This window comes from Pollachius pollachius (assembly GCF_949987615.1).
Source record: "Pollachius pollachius genome assembly, chromosome: 3".
NCBI classification, from domain to species: Eukaryota; Metazoa; Chordata; class Actinopteri; order Gadiformes; family Gadidae; genus Pollachius; species Pollachius pollachius.
Genome location: NC_136936.1, coordinates 30,485,572 through 30,506,263, shown reverse-complemented (window position 1 = coordinate 30,506,263; position 20,692 = coordinate 30,485,572). Strand labels below are relative to the sequence as shown.

The following is a 20,692-nucleotide window of genomic DNA, read 5'->3' as shown; positions in this document are numbered from 1 at the left end:
CCCTCCAAAGATTTTCTATGGGGTTGAGATCTGGAGACTGGCTAGGCCACTCCAGGACCTTGAAATGCTTCTTACGAAGCCACTCCTTCGTTGCCCGGGCGGTGTGTTTGGGGTCATTGTCATGCTGAAAGACCCAGCCACGTTTCATCTTCAGTGCCCTTGCTGATGGAAGGTTTTCACTCAAAATCTCACGATACATGGCCCCATTCATTCTTTCCGTCACATGGATCAGACGTCCTGGTCCCTTGGCAGAAAAACAGCCCCAAAGCATGGTGTTTCCACCCCCATGCTTCACTGTAGGTATGGTGTTCTTTGGATGCAACTCAGCATTCTTTCTCCCCCAAACACGACGAGTTGAGTTTTTACCAAAAAGTTTTATTTTGGTTTCATCTGACCATATGACATTCTCCCAATCCTGTTCTGGATCATCCAAATGCTCTCTAGCAAACTTCAAACGGGCCCGGACATGCACTGGCTTTAGCAGGGGGACACGTCTGGCACTGCAGGATTTGAGTCCCTGGCGGCGTAGTGTGTTAGTGATGGTAGCCTTTGTTACTTTGGTCCCAGCTCTCTGGAGGTCATTCACTAGGTCCCCCCGTGTGGTTCTGGGATTTTTGTTCACCGTTCTTGTGATCATTCTGACCCCACAGGGTGAGATCTTGCGTGGAGCCCCAGATCGAGGGAGATTATCAGTGGTCTTGTATGTATTCCATTTCCTAATAATTGCTCCCACAGTTGATTTCTTCACACCAAGCTGCTTACCTATTGCAGATTCAGACTTCCCAGCCTGGTGCAGGTCTACAATTGTGTTTCTGATGTCCTTTGACAGCTCTTTGGTCTTGGCCATAGTGGAGTTTGGAGCGTGACTGTTTGAGGTTGTGGACAGGTGTCTTTTATACTGATAAGGAGTTCAAACAGGTGCCATTAATACAGGTAACAAGTGGAGGACAGAGGAGACTCTTAAAGAAGAAGTTACAGGTCTGTGACAGCCAGAAATCTTGCTGGTTTGCAGGTGACCAAATACTTATTTTCCACCATAATTTGCAAATAAATTCTTAAAAAATCAGACAATGTGATTTTCTGGATTTTTTTTTTTCATTTTGTCTCTCATAGCTGAGGTTTACCTATGATGAAAATTACAGTCCTCTCTCGTCTTTTAAAGTGGGAGAACTTGCACAATTGGTGGCTGACTAAATACTTTTTTGCCCCACTGTACGTACATAAATTGACATGGCACTGCTAGCTCAATTTTAAATACATATGCATATGTTGGCATCGTGAAGAGTTGATCTTACCTTTTAAAAGGAGGAACAACACCAACAGTGCCATACTGAGTTGAACCATTGTTTGACCATAAAGACTGGGAACCTATTCGCTGTGTCTTACACCACCTGAATCTCCATCTTACATCATATCATGCCACTTTTTTTAATGTTTAACCTAGATAACAGGTAATGATTGTGAGGTATTCTCTGAATATACTAGAGGAACTAAATTGAGGCTGCCTTCTCACCCTCCATACAGGCCTGTCTTACCCTCCATACAGACTGCCTCACCCACTCTGACAAGATCGAATTCACAGAACTCATTGATTGATGTTGATGTTATTAATCTGTACAGAAAATAGGGATGGGCAACGATCGTTGAAAAGTCGAATAGTCTGAGTCACGTAGAACATCGAATAATGAATGTGACTATCTTTATTTATTACACGGCTCTTCTCAATGCTGTTGAACGCTCCGTTCACTTGCATGGGCCTTCACAACTTCCGGTGGTACATTTTTTTTTTGATAATTCACCTTTGCTAAGCATATAATGACTGCTGTCAAGGAAAGTGATTTATTTATTTTTTTTGGGTCATATCACTCCGCAAGTATTCCGGTAACTTATCAACCCCAGCGTCCTCGGTTGCTAAGCGATGTCAACGTCTTTGGCGGAATATTTCTCTGCTGATGAACACTATGAATGCTGGGAACAAATAAATTGTAAAAAGTTAAAAATTATTTTTTTGGCCATAGTTTCCATATGCTAAAGACGCGTCTAGTTCAACGTCATGCAGGCTGTGTTCAGTAAAATAAATAGCGATCTGTTTTCCGCGCAGGTAGGCCTATCTGCCTAAGCCCACGTTGAAATGATTTTGATGTTGAATGTTGATGGTGCAGTTGTTGAAATAAACATTGATTTCATACAAATCATAAAAGCCTCTTCCTGTGTCATTGTGTGTGCGTGTATACGAGGTGCGTGGGGGGTTCTTGATTGACAGATTTTCGAATATTATTCGAATACTTCTCAGCAAATATCGAATAGTATTTTTGCCAGAAATGCACATCCCTAACAGAAATACACTGAACAAGCAAACTGAGTTGATTTAAACTCCAATTTAGTTTATTTCTAAATGTAAACATTATAAACAATATAAAACTTGTTGTCTGAGTTATCAGGGAAGGGTCCTTAAAGAGGTTTACGCATCTCTGCTGGTAGGAGGAAGGAGAAGGAACAGGGTAGGGTCCTGAAAGAGTTTTTTGTCCATCAGTGAAGTTGTGCACTGTATAATGATATGTTTTTAATGACTGTTGGAAGCTCCTCTGGCGATCAGGTTTACTGAAATGTTTCTAATTACTGTTGGAAGCTACTCTGGCGATCAGGTTTTCCTAGTTTGCAGAACAAGGCCTGAATGTCCTCCAAGGTGTCGCAGGCGGTCTGTCTGAGAGCAGGCTGCTGGCTGGAAGTCAGGCGGCCGACGTGCTCCAGACACGGAGAGGTCAACAGAGCCGCTCCCATGGTGGTCTCCACCTCCTTCTCCAGGAGCAGAGACTGCAGGAGGCGCAGGGATTGAAGACATACGTCTGGGTCCTGGTCTAAGAGGGAAGGGTAGATAAAGGAACATTACCTGACTAACAGGTCCTGTAAGCATCTCAGTGTTTTCCAGTGATTCCTCACTGGCAGCCAGGATTCTATTTATTTTAATTTTCTGGAAGTCGACCCCTGCCTTGGTGCAATCGTTTCATTTTTCAGTTATACTGTGAAAGTCATTCAAGAAACACCAGGACAAACAGAACTCTGTGAAGTGGAGTGGAAACCAGAAAAGTAGGTCAGGAGTTAGAGAACTAGTTGTAGAAGTAATATTAGTATTAGTATTAATAGTAGCAACAGTAGTAGTAGTCGTTCCTTATCCCCCAGCAGGGTCCAGACCATAGGTAATAATACTAGTAGTAGTAGTGGTTATAGTAGTAATATTAATAGTAGTAATAATAGTAATACTAGTAATAGTGATAGCAATAGTAGTAGTAGGTAATAATAATTGTAGTAGTAGTAGTAAGTAGTAGTAGTAGTAGTACCTTATCCTCCAAAAGGGTCCAGACCATAGGTAGTAATAGTAGTAGTATTGGTTGTTGTAATAGTAGTACTACTACTACTACTATTATTGTTATTATTATTTACTACTACTGTAGTTGTAGTAAATAATAATAGTAGTAGTAGTAATAGTAGGTAATAATAATTGCATTAGTAGTAATACTAGTAATAAGAAGTAGTAGTAGTCCTCACCCTCCAGCAAGGTCTAGAGCATAGGTAGTAATAGTAGTACTAGTAGTACTCGAAGTAGTACTAATAGTAATAGTAGTAGTAGTAGTAGTAGCAGTAGTCCTCACCCTCCAGCAGGGTCCAGACCATAGGGAGCAGACCGGGGCTCTGGCTGATGTACTTCAGTCCTCTGACGCTGATGCTGACATTGTACAGCGCCATCAGCATCAGCCTGGAACACATCGTAGCTGAATGAGGAAACCATGCAGGACAGGGATTGGCTGAATGAGGAGACCATGCAGGACAGGGATTGGCTGAATGAGGAGACCATGCAGGACAGGATTGGCTGAATGAGGAGACCATGCAGGACAGGGATTGGCTGAATAAGGTGACCATGCAGGACAGGCATTGGCTGAATGAGGAGACCATGCAGGACAGGGATTGGCTGAATAAGGAGACCATACAGGACAGGGATTGGTTGAATAAGTGACCATGCAGGACAGGGATTGGCTGTGATTGTTTATCATACACTTTGAGTCTGGGTAAGGCGCCAGGCTTCCTGAGCTTCAGCAGCTGCATCAGCGTGTCCAGCAGCACATGACCCCTGCTTGACAGGAAGTCCCGCCCACAGGGCACCGCTGCTATGTCTACCAAGGAGAGGAACGAGATGGAGGCGTTGAGCGGCTAACGCTCAATGATATCGAGGTTCTTTTGGCAACTGGTTTACGCTTAACATACGGCAGTTGGTTTCTGCCAAATTGGTATGCGTTTTTTAGAATTTCAATGTTAACTTAGCACTTACAATGTTAGCACTTAGCATGTAAGCACTTATCATGTTGGCACTTAGCATGTTAGCGGTTAGCATGTTAGAACTTAGCATGTTAGCAATGAGTCTAGGGGTGTTGAGTAATAGGACCGGGTAGTCCAGGTCCCGCTGGGTCTAGTGGTGTTCTCATTGGTCTGGTCTAGAGGTCAAGGGTTAGGGTCATCATACTGGACTCACTGGTGATGACCCAAGGGTTAGGGTCATCATAGTGGACTCAATGGTGATGACCCCAGTGTTTGGGTCATCATACTGGACTCACTGGTGATTATCCCAGCAAGAGCAAGGACAAACTGGTGCTCAGTGGAGGTCTGATCTAGAGGTCCAGGCGTGGAGAGCTCCTCCCCAGACTTGACGAAGCTCTGAAGGGTCTGACCCGCCATGTCCAAGAAGGAGGGCAGCTTCCCCTGACACAACATGGATCATGTACACATAAATATGTTATATAATATATATATAACATAATATAATATATAATATCATTTCATATATAGCCTCTTTATTGAAATGTGTCGTATTGTTCATATTAATAGAAAGTGGTCTAAAGCAGGGTGTTTCAACCCTGCTTTAGACCACGTACCGGGCCACGGAGCATTGGCCACCGGGCTGCAAAGATTTAGAAATAAAGCCTAGCCCAAAAAATAGATAATTTTATTATCAGAGATACTTTGTGAATAAATTTTTGTGAATAAATAAAACATTTTTAATGATTAACACAACATTGCACTATTTTGCAGCTGCTGACAACATCGCGTTATTTTAACAAGATAGCTCGTCGTTTTTGAATAATATATATGCGGACAGCTCAGCAATGACGATATTTAGAACCATCTTCAGAAGAACAGTTATCTCTTGGTGAAACACGGGGCAGGTGGGTTTGTTGGAGACTTCTCCATCTTCTAATTTTATAATTTTTAAGAGGACTTAGCCGTCTCAGACAGCATCTTTGACATGTTTCATAAAGTAGTGACGATCCACAGCCCCCCTCCCAAAACAACACGATCGAAAATGTAATTATGTATTTATTAGGGCTGTCAAAATTAGCGTGTTAATAACGCGTCATTGCAATCTTATTTTAATGCGATTAATAATAATTAACGCATTAACGGATGTTTGTTTTTCTTCTGCTTTTGAAAGGTTTTGCCCACAGAATGTCAACATTCATATCAGAAATCATATGAATCTCCCTCAAGATTAATAGGTCTAGTTTTTGCTTATTAAGTACATTTGGTATGAATGTGTCATTCCACTTGATAATCTCATTTAACTTAAATTTTAAATATCATTTTAAAGTGTGATTAATCGCGAGATAACTCACCAATACTAAGCGCTTAATCACGATTAAAAATATTAATAGTTTGACAGCCCTAGTATCTATGCCTATTCGTCTGTAATTTTGCAATTATTAAGTAATTTAGGTTACTACAATAATCAGGCCAACTGTGATATTATTTCTCGGAAATCGCATTCCCAACCCCACTTCTCTATCATACTGAAGTCTTCATCACACCATTGTCCTGCAAATATTTGGGTCGTTATATGTGTGGAACAGGTTGCAGGACAGGATTGATGGTGCTTACTGTATCAATGGAAAAAAATGTAGTGGCCATTCATATGTTGAAGTTTACTGATACAGGACAACAGAAGAGGCCTCATGCCAATCCCAACCCCACTCCTCTATCATGCTCAATTTTGCATAGAAGAAATTAGGCAAACACCATAAACCCTAAGGACAATTTCACAAATGTTCTTGTTTGGAGCAAAATGGCCCAAGCACAATGTATAGTTAACATGGTCACTTTTTTATATGCTTATTGCATACTGTTTACAGACGAACAAGCTCATTTTTCTTATCAATTGCTTGATATTGACTGAGTATATCATAGTCGTGTTGTTCGACTGTTACTGTTTCTGTCTATTAATAAAACTGTGTCATTCCTAATAATGTTCTTACAGTGTCTGTGTTCATTAGAATAGGTTAGGCAGGCATATAATGGTTTGTGTCCTGGTCGCTACATTAGTTACCCCTCCTGCTTGTCGGCGTGCCGACCAAGCAGGAGGTAAAGGAACCCTGGTCTAAAGCCTCCTTATTGATTGTTCATATTAATATAGTTCATATAAATATAAAGTGGTCTAAGGCCTCCTTATTGAAATGTGTCTTATTGTTCATATCTTACTTCTATATAATAGCAGGCCTGTCGGACAAGTTACTCCTCCACACTTGGTCAAGTGCGCATGTGCCAAGCAGCCCGCAGCTCACACACACAGCATGCACGCACACACCGTACGCACACACACACACAAACACACCGCATACAGGGACACACACCTCACACACCCGCCGTCGACACTCTCCCAGCTTAGACGTCATGTCTATAGACTACACTGTATAGCCCTAGGGCTGGGCGATATACCGGTAGTAAAATTTATACCAGTATATTTTGGAAAGAGATATGTAGTTGAGACAATATCGCCATACCAGTATATTATATATTATTTTGATGTTGCCTTGCGAGCGCTATTTTATAAGGCCGACCACTGCTCTCTGAGCCTACAAGCTAGTTCAGTTGCTCAATCTCGCCCTTTACATGTACGCAGTGTTCTCCCACCCACGTTACGCATCACAACAAACTTTGAATAAACACATGGTGTTTATTCAAAGTTTGTCCGGCTCACACACAGGTACACTGATAGTGTACCTGTAGTATACCCAGTGGCGCAGAAACAAGCTATTGCAGCATGTCCGTAAAGGGACATGGGGTAAAAAAAATGTTTTTAATATTTCTCGTGCTCACGAGAAAGCATCTTGTGAGCGCGAGAAAATATCGCACGCATATCACTGGCAGTGTACGTGTGTGTGTGACGTCAGCGAGTCAGTGTACGAGCGAGGAGAGCGAGCGGTAGCGTGCGTGTCAGTTTAGTGAAGTAATGAACAAGTCCAGTTGTGTGTAAGAATAAAGTACCCAGCCTGTCAAGAATCGGTGGCCGCTTCATTCCAACCATATTCCGACCTATAAGCAGACCCACTGCCAGTCAAAGTGAAGGGTGTTGCCCCCGATAGCATCGGCCCTGGAGGGAACGTCTCCCCTGTGCGGGTTCCGTATGTTTCAAACAGACAACACTATTGCTTTATATTACACAACTTCCGGCGGTGAATTTATATTTGATAATTCACCGTTGCTTAGTATAATTGACCGCTGTCAAGGAAAACAAAGGATTTTTTGCCTCTATTGACGTCTTTGGTATCACTCCGCAAGTAGTCCGGTAACTCGTCAGCCCCGGCGTCTTTGGTTTCTAAGCAACGGCACAACTTTGGCGGACTATTTCTCTGCTGATCAACACCATGAATGCTGGTTACAAATGAATTGTCAAAAGACACACCATGAAGTTATTTTTCGTTTAGGCAAGCAGCCGTGTAATAAGCGGGATAATGTATAGAACGTCGCCGGTCATTAGCGAAAATAAGCCCCTTCAGGGCGAAGCAAGACAACTCCGCTGCACGTCGGTGTCCTGGTCGCCCTGTCGGGGCTTATTTTCCCGATAATGACCGGCGTTCTATACATTATCCCTTACATATCTGTTGTTAAAGCACAGCTGTGCTTCGTTGAGCAAAGAAAAAGAAAAACTGAACCTCAATAAATGGTTGATGGTGAATACTTGTGGCGTGGAGTTAAAACTACACACTTTACCCGTTTTATTCAAAATATCGTTATAATATCGTATATCGCCATTCGTACATAAAATATCGAGATATGAGTTTTGGCCCATATCGCCCAGCCCTATATAGCCCCGCCGTCAACACACTCTCCCAGCTGAGACATGTCTATAGACTACACTTTATTTATTTTTAAATATTATTCATCTCCTTGAACATCCCGCAATGTCTTGCAATAGTGATATCCCCCCTCCCCCCTTCCGACTGTTTTAACGGCCCCGCCGTCAACAAACTCTCCCAGGTAAGACGTTCTGTCTATAGACTGTAGCAATTGCGATAGAAGAAGTGAAGAGACAATTTCTCAAGTTGACAACGCAATGGCAGGTTGTTCATTTTATCATATAAGAAACGTTAAATTCAAACGTTGCGTCGACCGGCATATCGACAAAGTTGCACGATCTTAAAGAGCCAGCTCCCCTATAACGCAGTATGATTATGAATTATGCCTATAGAGTCCACCACAAGACTACACTTTGTTGCTAAAATGTAATATTCCTCCACCTCCCGAAATGTCTTGCGATATTGATATCCCCCCTCCCCCCTGCCAACTGTTTTAGTTGTTTTCTTTTTATAATGTTTTGTGTGTAGGCTATATGTGACTGTAGGCTACAGCTGCCTGTCTTGGCCAGGTCACTTGAAGAGATGTTTAATCACAATGACGTATTCTTCTGGTAAAAATAAAAGAACATCTTAAATTCTCACATCAGGTAGCCAATGTACAATCCGCAATCTTGGTTGCTGCCTTAGTTGTTGTTACACTTAGTTTATTTCAATAAGGTGCTTCTGTAAATGAACACAATTTTATAAAATGTTTGTTATTATTTTCAAATAACAAATACTAGTTGCCATAAATTTTTTAAATGTCAATGCATTTGAGCCCTGAATAACAGTCAAAGCTATTGAATAATTGATTTGCATGCATATTATAATACACCTTCCATTGAACAATTACCCCTGTAACCCATAAATTGACTCATTTTATAATGTAATCAAATGCTCACACACTAGCTGCTTTCAGACACACGTGTAAGTCCTGATATTCTCCGGCTATTCTCCAGATGGGCCGCATGTGTGAACAACACATCCTGACATTTGTACCCTGAAAATCTACCGCTGAGGTAGTATTTTCTCCGTAGGAAATGTAAATGACCTTATATGTGAATAAGGAGTAGAAAGTCGGCATTTCTCACACCACTTAAGTGGGTGTGTTGATGACGCTTCTGCATGTCATTGAGTGGCCCCCTAAATGATAATCAGCCCGTTGCCTTTTATTTGCTGAATGGTTAAAAAATATTTAAATGTTGGCACTGCTCTTAAGATTTATTTGTGTTGAACGCTAAAAGATAGGTCCTTTCATAACCCTAAAAGTACACATCATTCAATAAATTACAATACATGAGTTCACAGCTGCATGTGTATAAAGAAAATGTTTTTTTTCATTATTATTATTGTCAACAGTTAGCTGAACATTATAGGGTCCCGTCCAGGCCTGGAATTTCATGATTTTAGGGGCACAAAGGCCACTTGCCAGAGCATCAAGGCGATAAGAAAAAACATGATTTTGATTTCAATTAAATAGATTAATCCATACCTAAAAGCATTAAGCCTTTCTAATAAACAGTGTAACACTTCTAGAGAAATTGTTCATTGTTTTGCAGTTTTTATCTGCATCTTGAAGAGCCCTTTTGCAATAATTCTCCAATTCTTTTTCAAAAAGGAAAAAAAGTTGAGTGAATTTGTCGAATTTGTTAAATGTTGTTAAACTTTATTATTGTATAAGATTAGAATTTGCCATAAGTAATACATATATTTTAATTAGACATTAGAATTACGATTATTTCAAAAGGACAATAACCCTCCCCTACCGTCATGGGGGTCGCCAGATTGGGCAGGAAATCCGGCCTAATCTGGCAACACTGGCGGAGGTGTCACTTACTGTACACTTGCTGTATATTTTATTTCAGTACAGCAAAAAGCTCCACTGCGCTGGAACTTCAGAAATGCTTGAGAAAATGTAACTTGTGTGGACGCTACCGTATTATTTGGTCAATAAAAGAGCTAAGCTACTCAAAAGCTATTTGATGCAGAAAAAAGCTATTTGTTGATCGTTTTTTGAACGCTTAAATTTATTGTCACGTCTTCTTTGGGATCGCTGGGCTGTACGGATCGGGTAGCCGGGCAACGAAAGCTCTTTAACACTTGCATTTTTATTGGTCACACTTTGATAACGTAACTGTTGTGTTGACCAATCAAGTACATGTACTAACATTCCGTGGCCGGAGAGGACTTGACAGGAAAGGGCAGAGAGGCAGGGGGAAAGGAAAAGAAAAAACGGGCAGAGCGTGGGGCACCAAGGCCACAGTGGCCGATTTCAGAAGGGCATCCCGGCCAGACAGCGGGGCAACGACGGCCATAGCCGTCATGGCCGCCGGTGAAATTCCTGCCCTAGTTCCGTCCTTCCACCGCGCGGAGTTCAAAAATTGAACTTTTTACGCTCCTACGCGTGACGCTTAGGCGCGATAGCCAATCAGCGTTGAGCTTCACCCAACGTCACTGGCAGAGAGATGGAGGACAGGCACTCCGCAGCTGATATGGAGCCTGTAGTTGGTGTCCTGACGGGAGATCCTGGCACCAACCCGGGCTAGCAGGTGATCAAACATGGCCCCAGTCAACTGAAAATACAGCTGGAACCGGCCGTCATCCAGGCGGAGTTCCTGGAGGAGGTGGTGAAGCCAGTGGTGTAGTCTATTTTATATATCGTTTAAAAAACGATTGATACGTATCCTTGCATATTTTTAAGTGGGTATACGGAAATCCTGGAGCGTTCCTAGTGGGTATATGGCGTATACCTGGGTATCACGTAGACTACACCACTGGGTGAAACTGAGCGCCTACGGAGGATGTACCCAAACATGACGGTGTTTGGGTTTCCTACTCTCCTCGAACCACAACAAATACAGCGCAGCGATGGTGGTAATCTCAGCCATGTTTGTGGAGCAAAAGAAAAGTAGTGGGGGAAAATAAATTTTGTGGATGCAATTGAATATATGATACATCATTTTAGCAAAGTGTTCGCGATGAGTTCTGCCCGTTCTGCCTCCATTTTGTCTGTGGTCAAACCAAAACAAACTACAATGACAGCAGCCGCACTTATCCCACCTCTTGCCAACTTAGACCCTACCTCATATCCCGCCCCTTGCAAGCCCATCCCCTAAACCCCTGTTGATTCTAGTGATGTCTAAACAACATTGATGTTTGCATATTTATACTGATTTTAATATTTTTAGATCTGACAGGCTTCATGGAGGTAGTGGTGTGGCCACCTTTGTTAAGTCTTGTTTTTCTGTTTCTGTTTTACTTTCAATCTATACCAAAATATTTTGAATTTCTCTCCCTTAAAATAGATTGTGGTTTTAGAAATTATTTTATTGTTGTCAGAGTATATGAACTCCCTCAGCTGATGCTGGGTCTTTTGATCGTCTGGCTGACCTACTCTCCCACTATTCTAATAACAAAGTTTTAGTTATGGGTGATTTTAATTTGGATTGGCTGACAAATGCCTCTGGTGGTTAATCGCTTATCCCACCAGGCCAAACCTGAAGGAACGCTCAAGATCGTCACTTATAGAGTTAATCTTTTCTAATAAGAGTGATGAAATATCTGCTTCTGGAGTCCTTTACTTGGGTGTAAGTGATCACTGTCCTATTGTATGTGTTTGTGATACCCATGTTAAAAAATCCTCTGCTTGTGTTTTAAATAAGAGAAACTTAGGTAACGCTTTATATAAAGGCCCTTGTAATAAGCATTTGTTAATAGGTAATAACACCCTTATTATATGCTTATAAACTAGGGGTGCACGATAATTATCGGGCTGATAACAGAAATTACGTAATTCCGATAAGTCCGATATCATGACGAATAGCCCCGATAACATAGCCTATATAATTTCAGTGCCCCGCTCCCACTATGAAACCTGAATGGCCTAGAGTGAATGCTGCGTTCAAGTGACGTTGGCATAACCAGAAAAACTCTTGCTGACTGGGAAAATTCAAGAATACCCCCTCATGTCGGAAAATAACTTGTTAACTCTGTCTTAATTTTGGTAGTTGCGGACTTGAATTGAAATTCACAGTATTTTTCCATGTTACACATAAACAATAGAAACATGAACCTCAAAAGGCAGAAAGAAGACTAGCAAACATGGGAACAGGGAATTTCCGTCACATCCAGAATGCAGCCCAGCATGCTTACGTTGATGAAATGAAAACAGACAACATGTCATCGATTGTGTGGGACTTTTTCAAAGTTTCCTAAGATGATAGGTTGCTTGTTATTTGTAACACATGTTCTAAGCAAGTTCCACGAGAAGGTAAAAGTAGCACAAGCTTCAATACGTCAAACTGGATAAGTCATCTGAAACATAGCCATTGCTTCGACAGAGAAATGTCCCACGGGCTAAGGCTATTGAAGACTTAATCATGGAAATGTTGGCACTTGACGACCAGCCCTTCAACTTCGTTGAGGAAAAAGGCTTTTGTCGCCTGATAATCACTTGGAACCATGGTTTATATTGCAGAGCTGCTGCTACTTTTCTGATGTGTGCCTTCCAGCTAAGTTTTATGTGATCGCCAAATGTGTTCACACTTTGATAACAACGTGAAAGACATAAGCTTTGCCATGGATATATGGACTAGTGATGTCAGCCCTGTAAGCATGATGAGTCTGACCATGCAGTGGTTAAATACAGACTTTCAACTATACAGAGCGGTGTTGCAGTCCCATGAGCTGCCCGGCTCACACACAGGTACACTGATAGTGTACCTGTAGTATACCTAGTGGCGCAGAAACAAGCTATTGCAGCATATGCAGTTGAACACAATTTGCCCGCAACACCAGACACCCAACAATGGACCCTGGTCCAAAACATGCTGACCATCCTTGATCCATGTGAACAGCTCACCGGAAACATCAGCAAGGCCACAGCCACAGCTGCACACTTTATCCTCGCCATCCGAAGCTTGACGTGTTTGCTTAACAGACTACGGAGTGAAGGTCATGTCGAGGAGGAACCCCTGCACTATCTGGCAACACTTCTGGACCCGAGATATAAGGACCGCTACTTCACCCTCGCATCAAAACGGCAAGCAACAGGGCTCCAGATGAACTTTTTTCACTAGGAGTACTGTGGCCCCTAACTGAAAATTTTAGGGGCACAACCAGAAATTTTAGGGGCACACACCGTAAATCAACATGCCAATGTGGTTCTCTCATTTTTTTTCACTGTATTACTAATACATATTTTGATAAAAGATGCAGAAATTACAATGTGCGGTCTCAAATTCAGTGTCACATTTTATTGTGATTCTCATCTATACCAATTGTTTCTGCGTGCGCGCATATGCGTTCGACGAGCACGGAATCGACAGTTTCACGGGAGTGCGCCCGCTTGTCGTGCCGCTTGACAGGAAGCTGCGCCTCCTCTCGGCCCGCTCGCCTCTCCATTGAGAACGCAGCAGGCGCGACAAACGCCTCCTGTGTGAAAAGCCCTTTATGGCACATGAAGTCCTGACCGGGTTCGGGTACCCGATGGGTGACCGGCACAATTTGGATGAAACGGTTGAAAAATAATGTACCGTGTCGGACACGGGTGCGGGTCGGGCCGGACGCCTGAACAGCGCGGATCGGACGCGGGTTTTGCGATTGCGAGCGAGACTTCTCTGGTGCTGGATATGTTATTCAGGAGCGGAGGAGTCAACTAAAACTGTCCACAGTGGATGATGTGCTTTTTTTGCACAGCAATCTAAAGCAGCACGCCAAACACAACACAGTGTAATTCCCAAGCGTTCCATCTAATGTGTCTAATTTTCCTTTGGGTGTGGGTCGGGTGTCCAGACTGCGACCATTTGGTCGCAGTCTGGAGCCCTGAGGTATGCTGCAGGAAAAGTTGCTGGAGAATGATGGTGCCACAGCTGGCACTCCTCAGCCAGAGGAGGCACCAGAAAAGAGGCGCAGGGAAGATGGGAATAACTCATTGTTGGGAACGTTTGAGGCAGTACTGGAAGAAAACACTGAAGCTGCCATTCACCAGCAGAGTGGATTCAGAAGTGTATAGATTTATTTAACATTTTCTAAAGACTTTTAACAAGCCTTAATGGTCAGAACAACATCATAATTAGATAGTATTTTTCTGCTGTGTTTTTTTAACTTTTAGCTCCAGTCATATCTGTTGGAGGCAACGCTTCACGTGAGCCACTGGAATACTTCAGGAGCAACCAGTCCCGTTTTGAGTGCATGGCCCAGCTTGCTCGGAAATATCTGTCAGTGCCTTGCACTAGCGTCAACATCGAGCGCTTGCTTTCTGCTGCTGGACACATGATGACCGAGGAAAGAAACAATGAGATACGACCGTGCAAGCGCCACATGTGTGTTACAGTGTGTGAATATACACACACTGTAACGCAAGTGTTGTACACTTCTTTGTTATTTGGATAACCATTCTCCTGTTGGTGTTATGGCGCATAACACGCAACATAAGGTAAGGTTTGCGTTAAGCTCCCATTTGGTGAAAAGACTAGACTGCTTTGGCTTCTCTGTTCTCTGTCACTGGTACTTCCACAACGAGACTCGTAGTGGGGGTTATCTCGGGCATGGTTGAGAAGAAATTGGGGTAAAGGAACTTTGGTTTTTACTCCCTGAAGTCCAGTTTGAACCGCGACATGGAGGAGAAAGGGATTATTGCCCGCGATTGTTTCCCGCCTGAGCACCGCTGCCGGGCGGCGGCGGTGGAGCCCTGCGGCGGTGGAGCCCTGCGGCGGTGGAGTCCTGCGGCGGTGGAGCCCAGCGGCGGTGGAGCCCCGCGGCGGTGGTGAAGTATTTAAAGGTGACATAATATACCACCAGGAGTGTGATTAGCCATTACAAGCCGTTTTAAAAATCGTCCTCTTCTGACATCACAAGTGGGCGTGTCCACCTAGATGTGTGTTGGATAGATCTACCAGTCTACCAGCCTACCCAATGGACTCTAGCAAACGTTGCTCAACTATTTGTTCTACATCTAGGTGGACATGCCCACTTGTGATGTCAGAAGAGGCAGACTTTCAAAACGGCTTGTAATGGCTAATTACACCCACACCTGGTGACATTATGGTGGTGGCTGGGGGTGAGTTAGGTCCCCCCTTCACCCTAAGTGTCTTTGGGTCATTGAAAAGCGCTATATAAATCTAATGAATTATTATTATAATATGTCACCTTTAACTCGAGTCAGCCAGCATGTCCCCCACGGCCCCCTCTCGACCAATGAGGATGGAGTATTTAACTCACGTCGGCCAGCATGTCCACCACGGCGTCCTCCCGCCCCGAGGCGCTCCAGAGCACGGTGCAGGAGGCCGCGCCAAGCCCTCTGCAGAACTCAGCCTGCTGCTGCAGCTGCTCCCGGCACGCCGACAGCTCCGCCTTCAGCACCAGCTTCTCCTGGTGGACGGTTAGAGACGGACAACAGAGTTAGGGTTAGGTAGAGGTAGAGCGGGTTGGCTGGTAACCAGAAGGTTGCTAGTTAGATCCCTGGCTCCTCCTAGCGTCAGTGAGTGCCTCAACCTAAGTGTCAGGTTGAGTGCCTCACTCTGACTGCTCCTGACGAGCTGGCTGTCACCTTGCATGGTTGACACCTCCATCGGTTTGAGAATGTGTGCTTGAATGGGTGAATGTGTGTATGAATGGGTGATTGTGTACATGCATGGGTGAATGTTAGGCAATATTGTTAAGCGCTCTGGGTGGCAACTGGTTAGAAGCACCATAAATGCAGTCCATTTGCGAAAGACAAATGGACTGGACGAGAGGGACCCCTCAGACCAGGTCACTAGAGGGACGTGTCCCCTCAGACCAGAGGGAGGTCTCCCCTCAGACCAGGTCTCTAGAGGGATGTGTCCCCTCAGACCAGGTCTCTAGAGCAGCGGTCACTAACAGGCAGACCACGGCCTGGGTCCAGACCCAGAAAAGCCTTTCCAAACTGACCGAGACCTACAGCGGGTTAAGATACAAAACCTGACGGGGTGCTTCTATTTTAACCAGCCTGCTTATTTAGTCTTTACAATCGTGGTTTAGCGGATGAGGAAACACACAGACAAATTGCATGCGAGTTAAGCCATCCCACGTGATACTACTCAGTCAATCAAATCTGTGCATTCCAGGTGGTAAACATTGCAACTCAGTGAAGCCAGATGAGCGAGTAAGAGGCAATTTACACATGAAAAGACGGCAGAAAGAAAAGAAACATAGCGATACAGGTAGGGCTGGGTGATTAATCGAATTTTGATCCCAATTTCGATTTTAGCCTGAAACGATCACAAAACTAATATAATAGTTTTTTTTTTAATGTTTTATAGAAATGGCAGAAAGCTGGATACATATCTGTACATTATTTTAGATTTGAACATTTTCTTTTTTGCGTATATCATTTTGTGTATTTTTTTAAGGCAGAATTTCCAAGTTCTCAGTTACAAAGTGTTTTTTGGGAGAGACAAGCTGAATAAATACATCATGTTTCAAAAATAATCGTTTAAATAATCGTGATTATGATTTTTTCCATAATCGAGCAGCCCTAGATACAGGTAGAGAAAACAAAGGGAGACACAGACGAGTAAGACAGAGAAAGGGAGAGATACAGATGAGGGAGACGGAGAAAGGGAGACATACAGACAAAGGAGACAGAGAAAGAGAGATTCAGTTATCACAGAGTTTGCACTTATTAAAAGTGCCTATGTGAAACGCCACTATGAGACAAAACATAAAGGTTTTGAACAAACATACCCACTCAAATCTGAAGTCATATCACATAAATGAAATAGACTCGGAGCCCAATATGACTAGTCCACCAGCACCCTGGGCAACACATCCTCTGCCTAAAAACGTGCTCATGAGTTTTCCCTCAGAGTGGCTTTGATTTTGGGTTAACACTAAAAGCCGTTGACTGATGGAAGCATTGTCATACAGTTCTATGTTACGTGACAATACATTTCAAAAAGTTTTTAAATCGTAGTGATCTCATTTGAATGACAATGCAGATGTTGATACAACTACGAGGCTACTTCAAATATATATCACCCTAAACCAGGGGTCCTTAACGTTTTCCAGGCCAAGGACCCCCAAACTAATGGACAGTGTTGGGAAAGTTCAATTTCTACGTGAACTAGTTCAAAGTTCAGTTCAGAAATGTTAAAATGAACTAGTTCAATTAAACGTTCATAATTCAAAATTTTGAACTAAGTTCTCAGTTCCAAAAAATGAACTAGTACATAGTCGTTTTTTTTCAATATGTTGCTGTGAGCTATTCGTTTTTTCTGGTATTTTGAACATTGAGCCCCCTTTGTGGTTTGTCTAGGATGAAATAGAGTGGTTGAATCAAGTATCGTAGCGAAGGACAGTTTCTATCGTGGTTTATTGCACATTTAGCGCATTTTGTAAATCCCATTAATTTCTGTTGGAAGACTCATTGCTCGTTGGCCGGAAACGAAAAAGGGGGGTGTCCACGTTTGGTTGTAGTCTTTTTGCTCGGTTCTAGCCCTACTGATGAGACGGAGAACCGAGCGAAAAGACTTTTATACCAGATACTCTAGGGTCTATAGTATATAACCGCGTTGTCTGATTACAGTTTAATTCATTTTCCACAATTGAACAGCTCTCGTTTTGAAGAATAATCACTGCCCCATTCGTTTCAATGGGAATTGTGCCGGTCTATACTTTCAAAATAAAGTGTACATATTTATAATTTGAAATTCATCCCAGCCTTTATACGACAGATACTATAGGGTCTATAGCATATAACCGCGTTTTCTGATTACAATTTAATGTAACAATAAGCTGGCAACACCGCAACTGCAAATTAATCACACAGAGATTACCATGGCAACCGGTCAAACAACACGGCGATCTGCGCGCGCATCCGCCGTGTTGATAAACAAATAACCCCCATATTGAACGAAGTTAAACCAAGTGAGCGTGCCGTTCACAGACACCAGAATGAACGAGTCCACAGTAACGTTCATCAGGCAGTAATACAGTACGTTCAGTTCATGTTCGCCCAAAATATGAACAAGTTTATGAACTATCGTTCAATGAACGCGTTCAGGCACAACACTGCTAATGGAGAGATGGAGCGGGGACCCCCTACTTATATATTGTGTAAAATTGTGTTTTATGTTAAACTGGTTCTATAGTGCCATGTATAAATGTACCTTGTTATTTTGCATTCAATACTAAGATATTCAAATAATACACAGGTTCCTATATTCATGTTTTTATTTTAAACATGTGCAAGGTACAGTGAGTAGGGTGGCCATGCCACAGCCATTTATAAACATAAGATAACATAATATGATACCTGCCAAGATCAACAATGTCTGTCAATTGCATGTAATCATGCATAAAAGCTATTCAAACGGATATTTTTAAAACATAAATGTGGAAAATGAAAATTAGTGATGTTTGTTAGTGTCTTTCGTATCACTCCGCAAGTAGTCTGGTAACTTATCAACTCCAGCGTGTCCGGTTGCTAAGCGACGTCAACGTCTTTGGCGGACTATTTCTCTGCTGATGGGCTTATTTTCCCGATAATGACCGGCGTTCTGTACATTATCCCTTACATAACAGCACTCTCTCTCTCCCAACAGTCTTGGCTGCGCACTCTCATCCAAATACGTATTGTTTGTGGCGGAGGAGGGGGTAGATATAAAGACCGGACGAGAAACTGACGTCGCTGTGCTGTCCTTCTTCTTAATTGAAGGAGCAGGCAGAGAAAAGCTCTCTCCTGCTGGGCTTTCATTAAAATCAAATACATAAAAATGTCGCAGCCAGTCCAAATGTGTCAGGTGTGCGCGAGAGACATACGAACGTACCCTTACCACAAGTATATAGTATTCGGATCGCATGATAGGAATAGATCTATTCCGATAAGAAATCAGATCAAAAGTGTCCATGTAAACGCGACTAGTGTGTTGGATTCATGTTAATGTGTATTTAAAGACATTTCAATTTGTGGAAAAATTTGCGGGGGGAACATAAAAAAAAGTCTAATCAACCAAAACTAGACGACCCAAACTAGACCCCCTGTTGAAGACCTCTGCCCTAAACAGTTAGACATTATGATCTTCTGGACCTTTGCCTCAAGAAGTTCTAACTGGACCTCTTTTTTTTTCTCTAACTGGTCCCTCTAGAGTGACGTGTCCCCTCAGACCAGGGCACAGTTTCCTGATAACGATGGATCCAGGCTCCAGGGGTTGAAATTAACATTTGAAAACATTTTGAAACGTCCCGAATCCTCCCGAATTTTCCTAAGAATCTTTTTTACATTTTGAGTTGTTACTTACTGATAATATAATAAAAACACAATATATTATGTTGATAAAATAATATATTTATTTCCAGACTTGATTTGTTTAGCCTCACGATGACAACCAACACCCTCAGTCACAGAACGTGACCTTCTGCCAGTACTCCACCATTTAGTGACTGCATTTAGTGAGTTGATTTCGTCAAGAGGAGGTTCATGCATTGAGATTTGCATGAGGCTGTTCAGAGTGTCATTGGCTAGGCGAGTCCTCCGACTCCGACTTCACCCGTTTCATGCAGGAGAAACCACGCTCGTAGCAGGAGCTGCTCACGCCTTTTTCGCGGCATGGTCAGCGCGTTAACACAACCCGAGGTAAGTTGCCTGCTTGAGCTAGCACCCCAATTTACCCCTTCGGACCCTACACACATTGGCGGTTTATTGGGTTTCATTCTGAGGTAAATGCGACGGCTCCGCGGTTCCGGGGGGGGCGGGGCTTGGGTAGAGGTGTTGCGCTGTCTCCACAGAGACAACGCAGCGATATCATCATGAGCAGTTCTAACCGGAGAGAAAGTGAAATCCCAGAGCTGCTGATCATGTAAGAGAAGGTGATGCAGTCACCTTAAACAAAGACATTGAAAGATGCTGCGATCTATGAGAGATGCAGAGGAACTGTCCTTACGAGGCTTTTGTGGTGGTCAGCAAAATAAAGAATATGTTGGCGTTTTTGCACTTTTAAATAGTTTATCGCGTTTCCAGCCTACACTCAGATGTGAACTCATTCTTGCATGCGGGTGTCTTCATTCATAAAAAAAACATTTGGGAGTATGCAAATTATTCTAGACTAGAGAGACTAGAGATGCGGTTGGCGGTCATACCGCCAACCACCAACCGGACACCGACGCGAAACGGAGGTGTGCTGCTTCGACCTGAAGGGGCTTATTTTCGATAATGAGCGGCTACTTGCCGAACGAAAAAATAACTTCACACAGTCTTTTTACAATTTATTTGTTACCATTCGTAGCGTTGATCAGCAGAGAAATAGTTTGCCAAAGACGTTGACGTCGCTTAGCAACCGAAGACGGTGGCTTTGTTGTGAAGTGCCCATGCAAGTAAACGGAGCATTCCACGGCATTGAGAAGAGCCGTGTCATAATAGCCTATATTTACTTAAGCATCTATATTTATTTATTTTTAAAGAGACCCCCACAGAGATGGAATCATAACTCGAACCCTGCCTCACACATTGTTTAAATATGCTTTATTCTTTCTATGTGGCTTTTAGTTAATGATTGGGCTATAACAAGACCACG

At 42.9% G+C, this 20,692-nt stretch overlaps 1 protein-coding gene across 1 annotated transcript in view; it reads right to left on the bottom strand.

Annotated features, from left to right (window-relative positions):
• Positions 1-2,616: 2,616 nt before the first annotated feature.
• Positions 2,617-20,692, bottom strand: part of hsf2bp (heat shock transcription factor 2 binding protein) — a gene marked incomplete at both ends in the record, with an annotated part of 32,694 nt that continues 14,618 nt past the window's right edge. The window contains 5 exons of the mRNA XM_079733773.1: positions 2,617-2,858; positions 3,651-3,754; positions 4,052-4,169; positions 4,608-4,752; positions 15,381-15,530. Of these exons, the coding sequence (XP_079589899.1) occupies positions 2,617-2,858; positions 3,651-3,754; positions 4,052-4,169; positions 4,608-4,752; positions 15,381-15,530 (759 nt within the window). The remainder of the gene's footprint in view (positions 2,859-3,650; positions 3,755-4,051; positions 4,170-4,607; positions 4,753-15,380; positions 15,531-20,692) is intronic.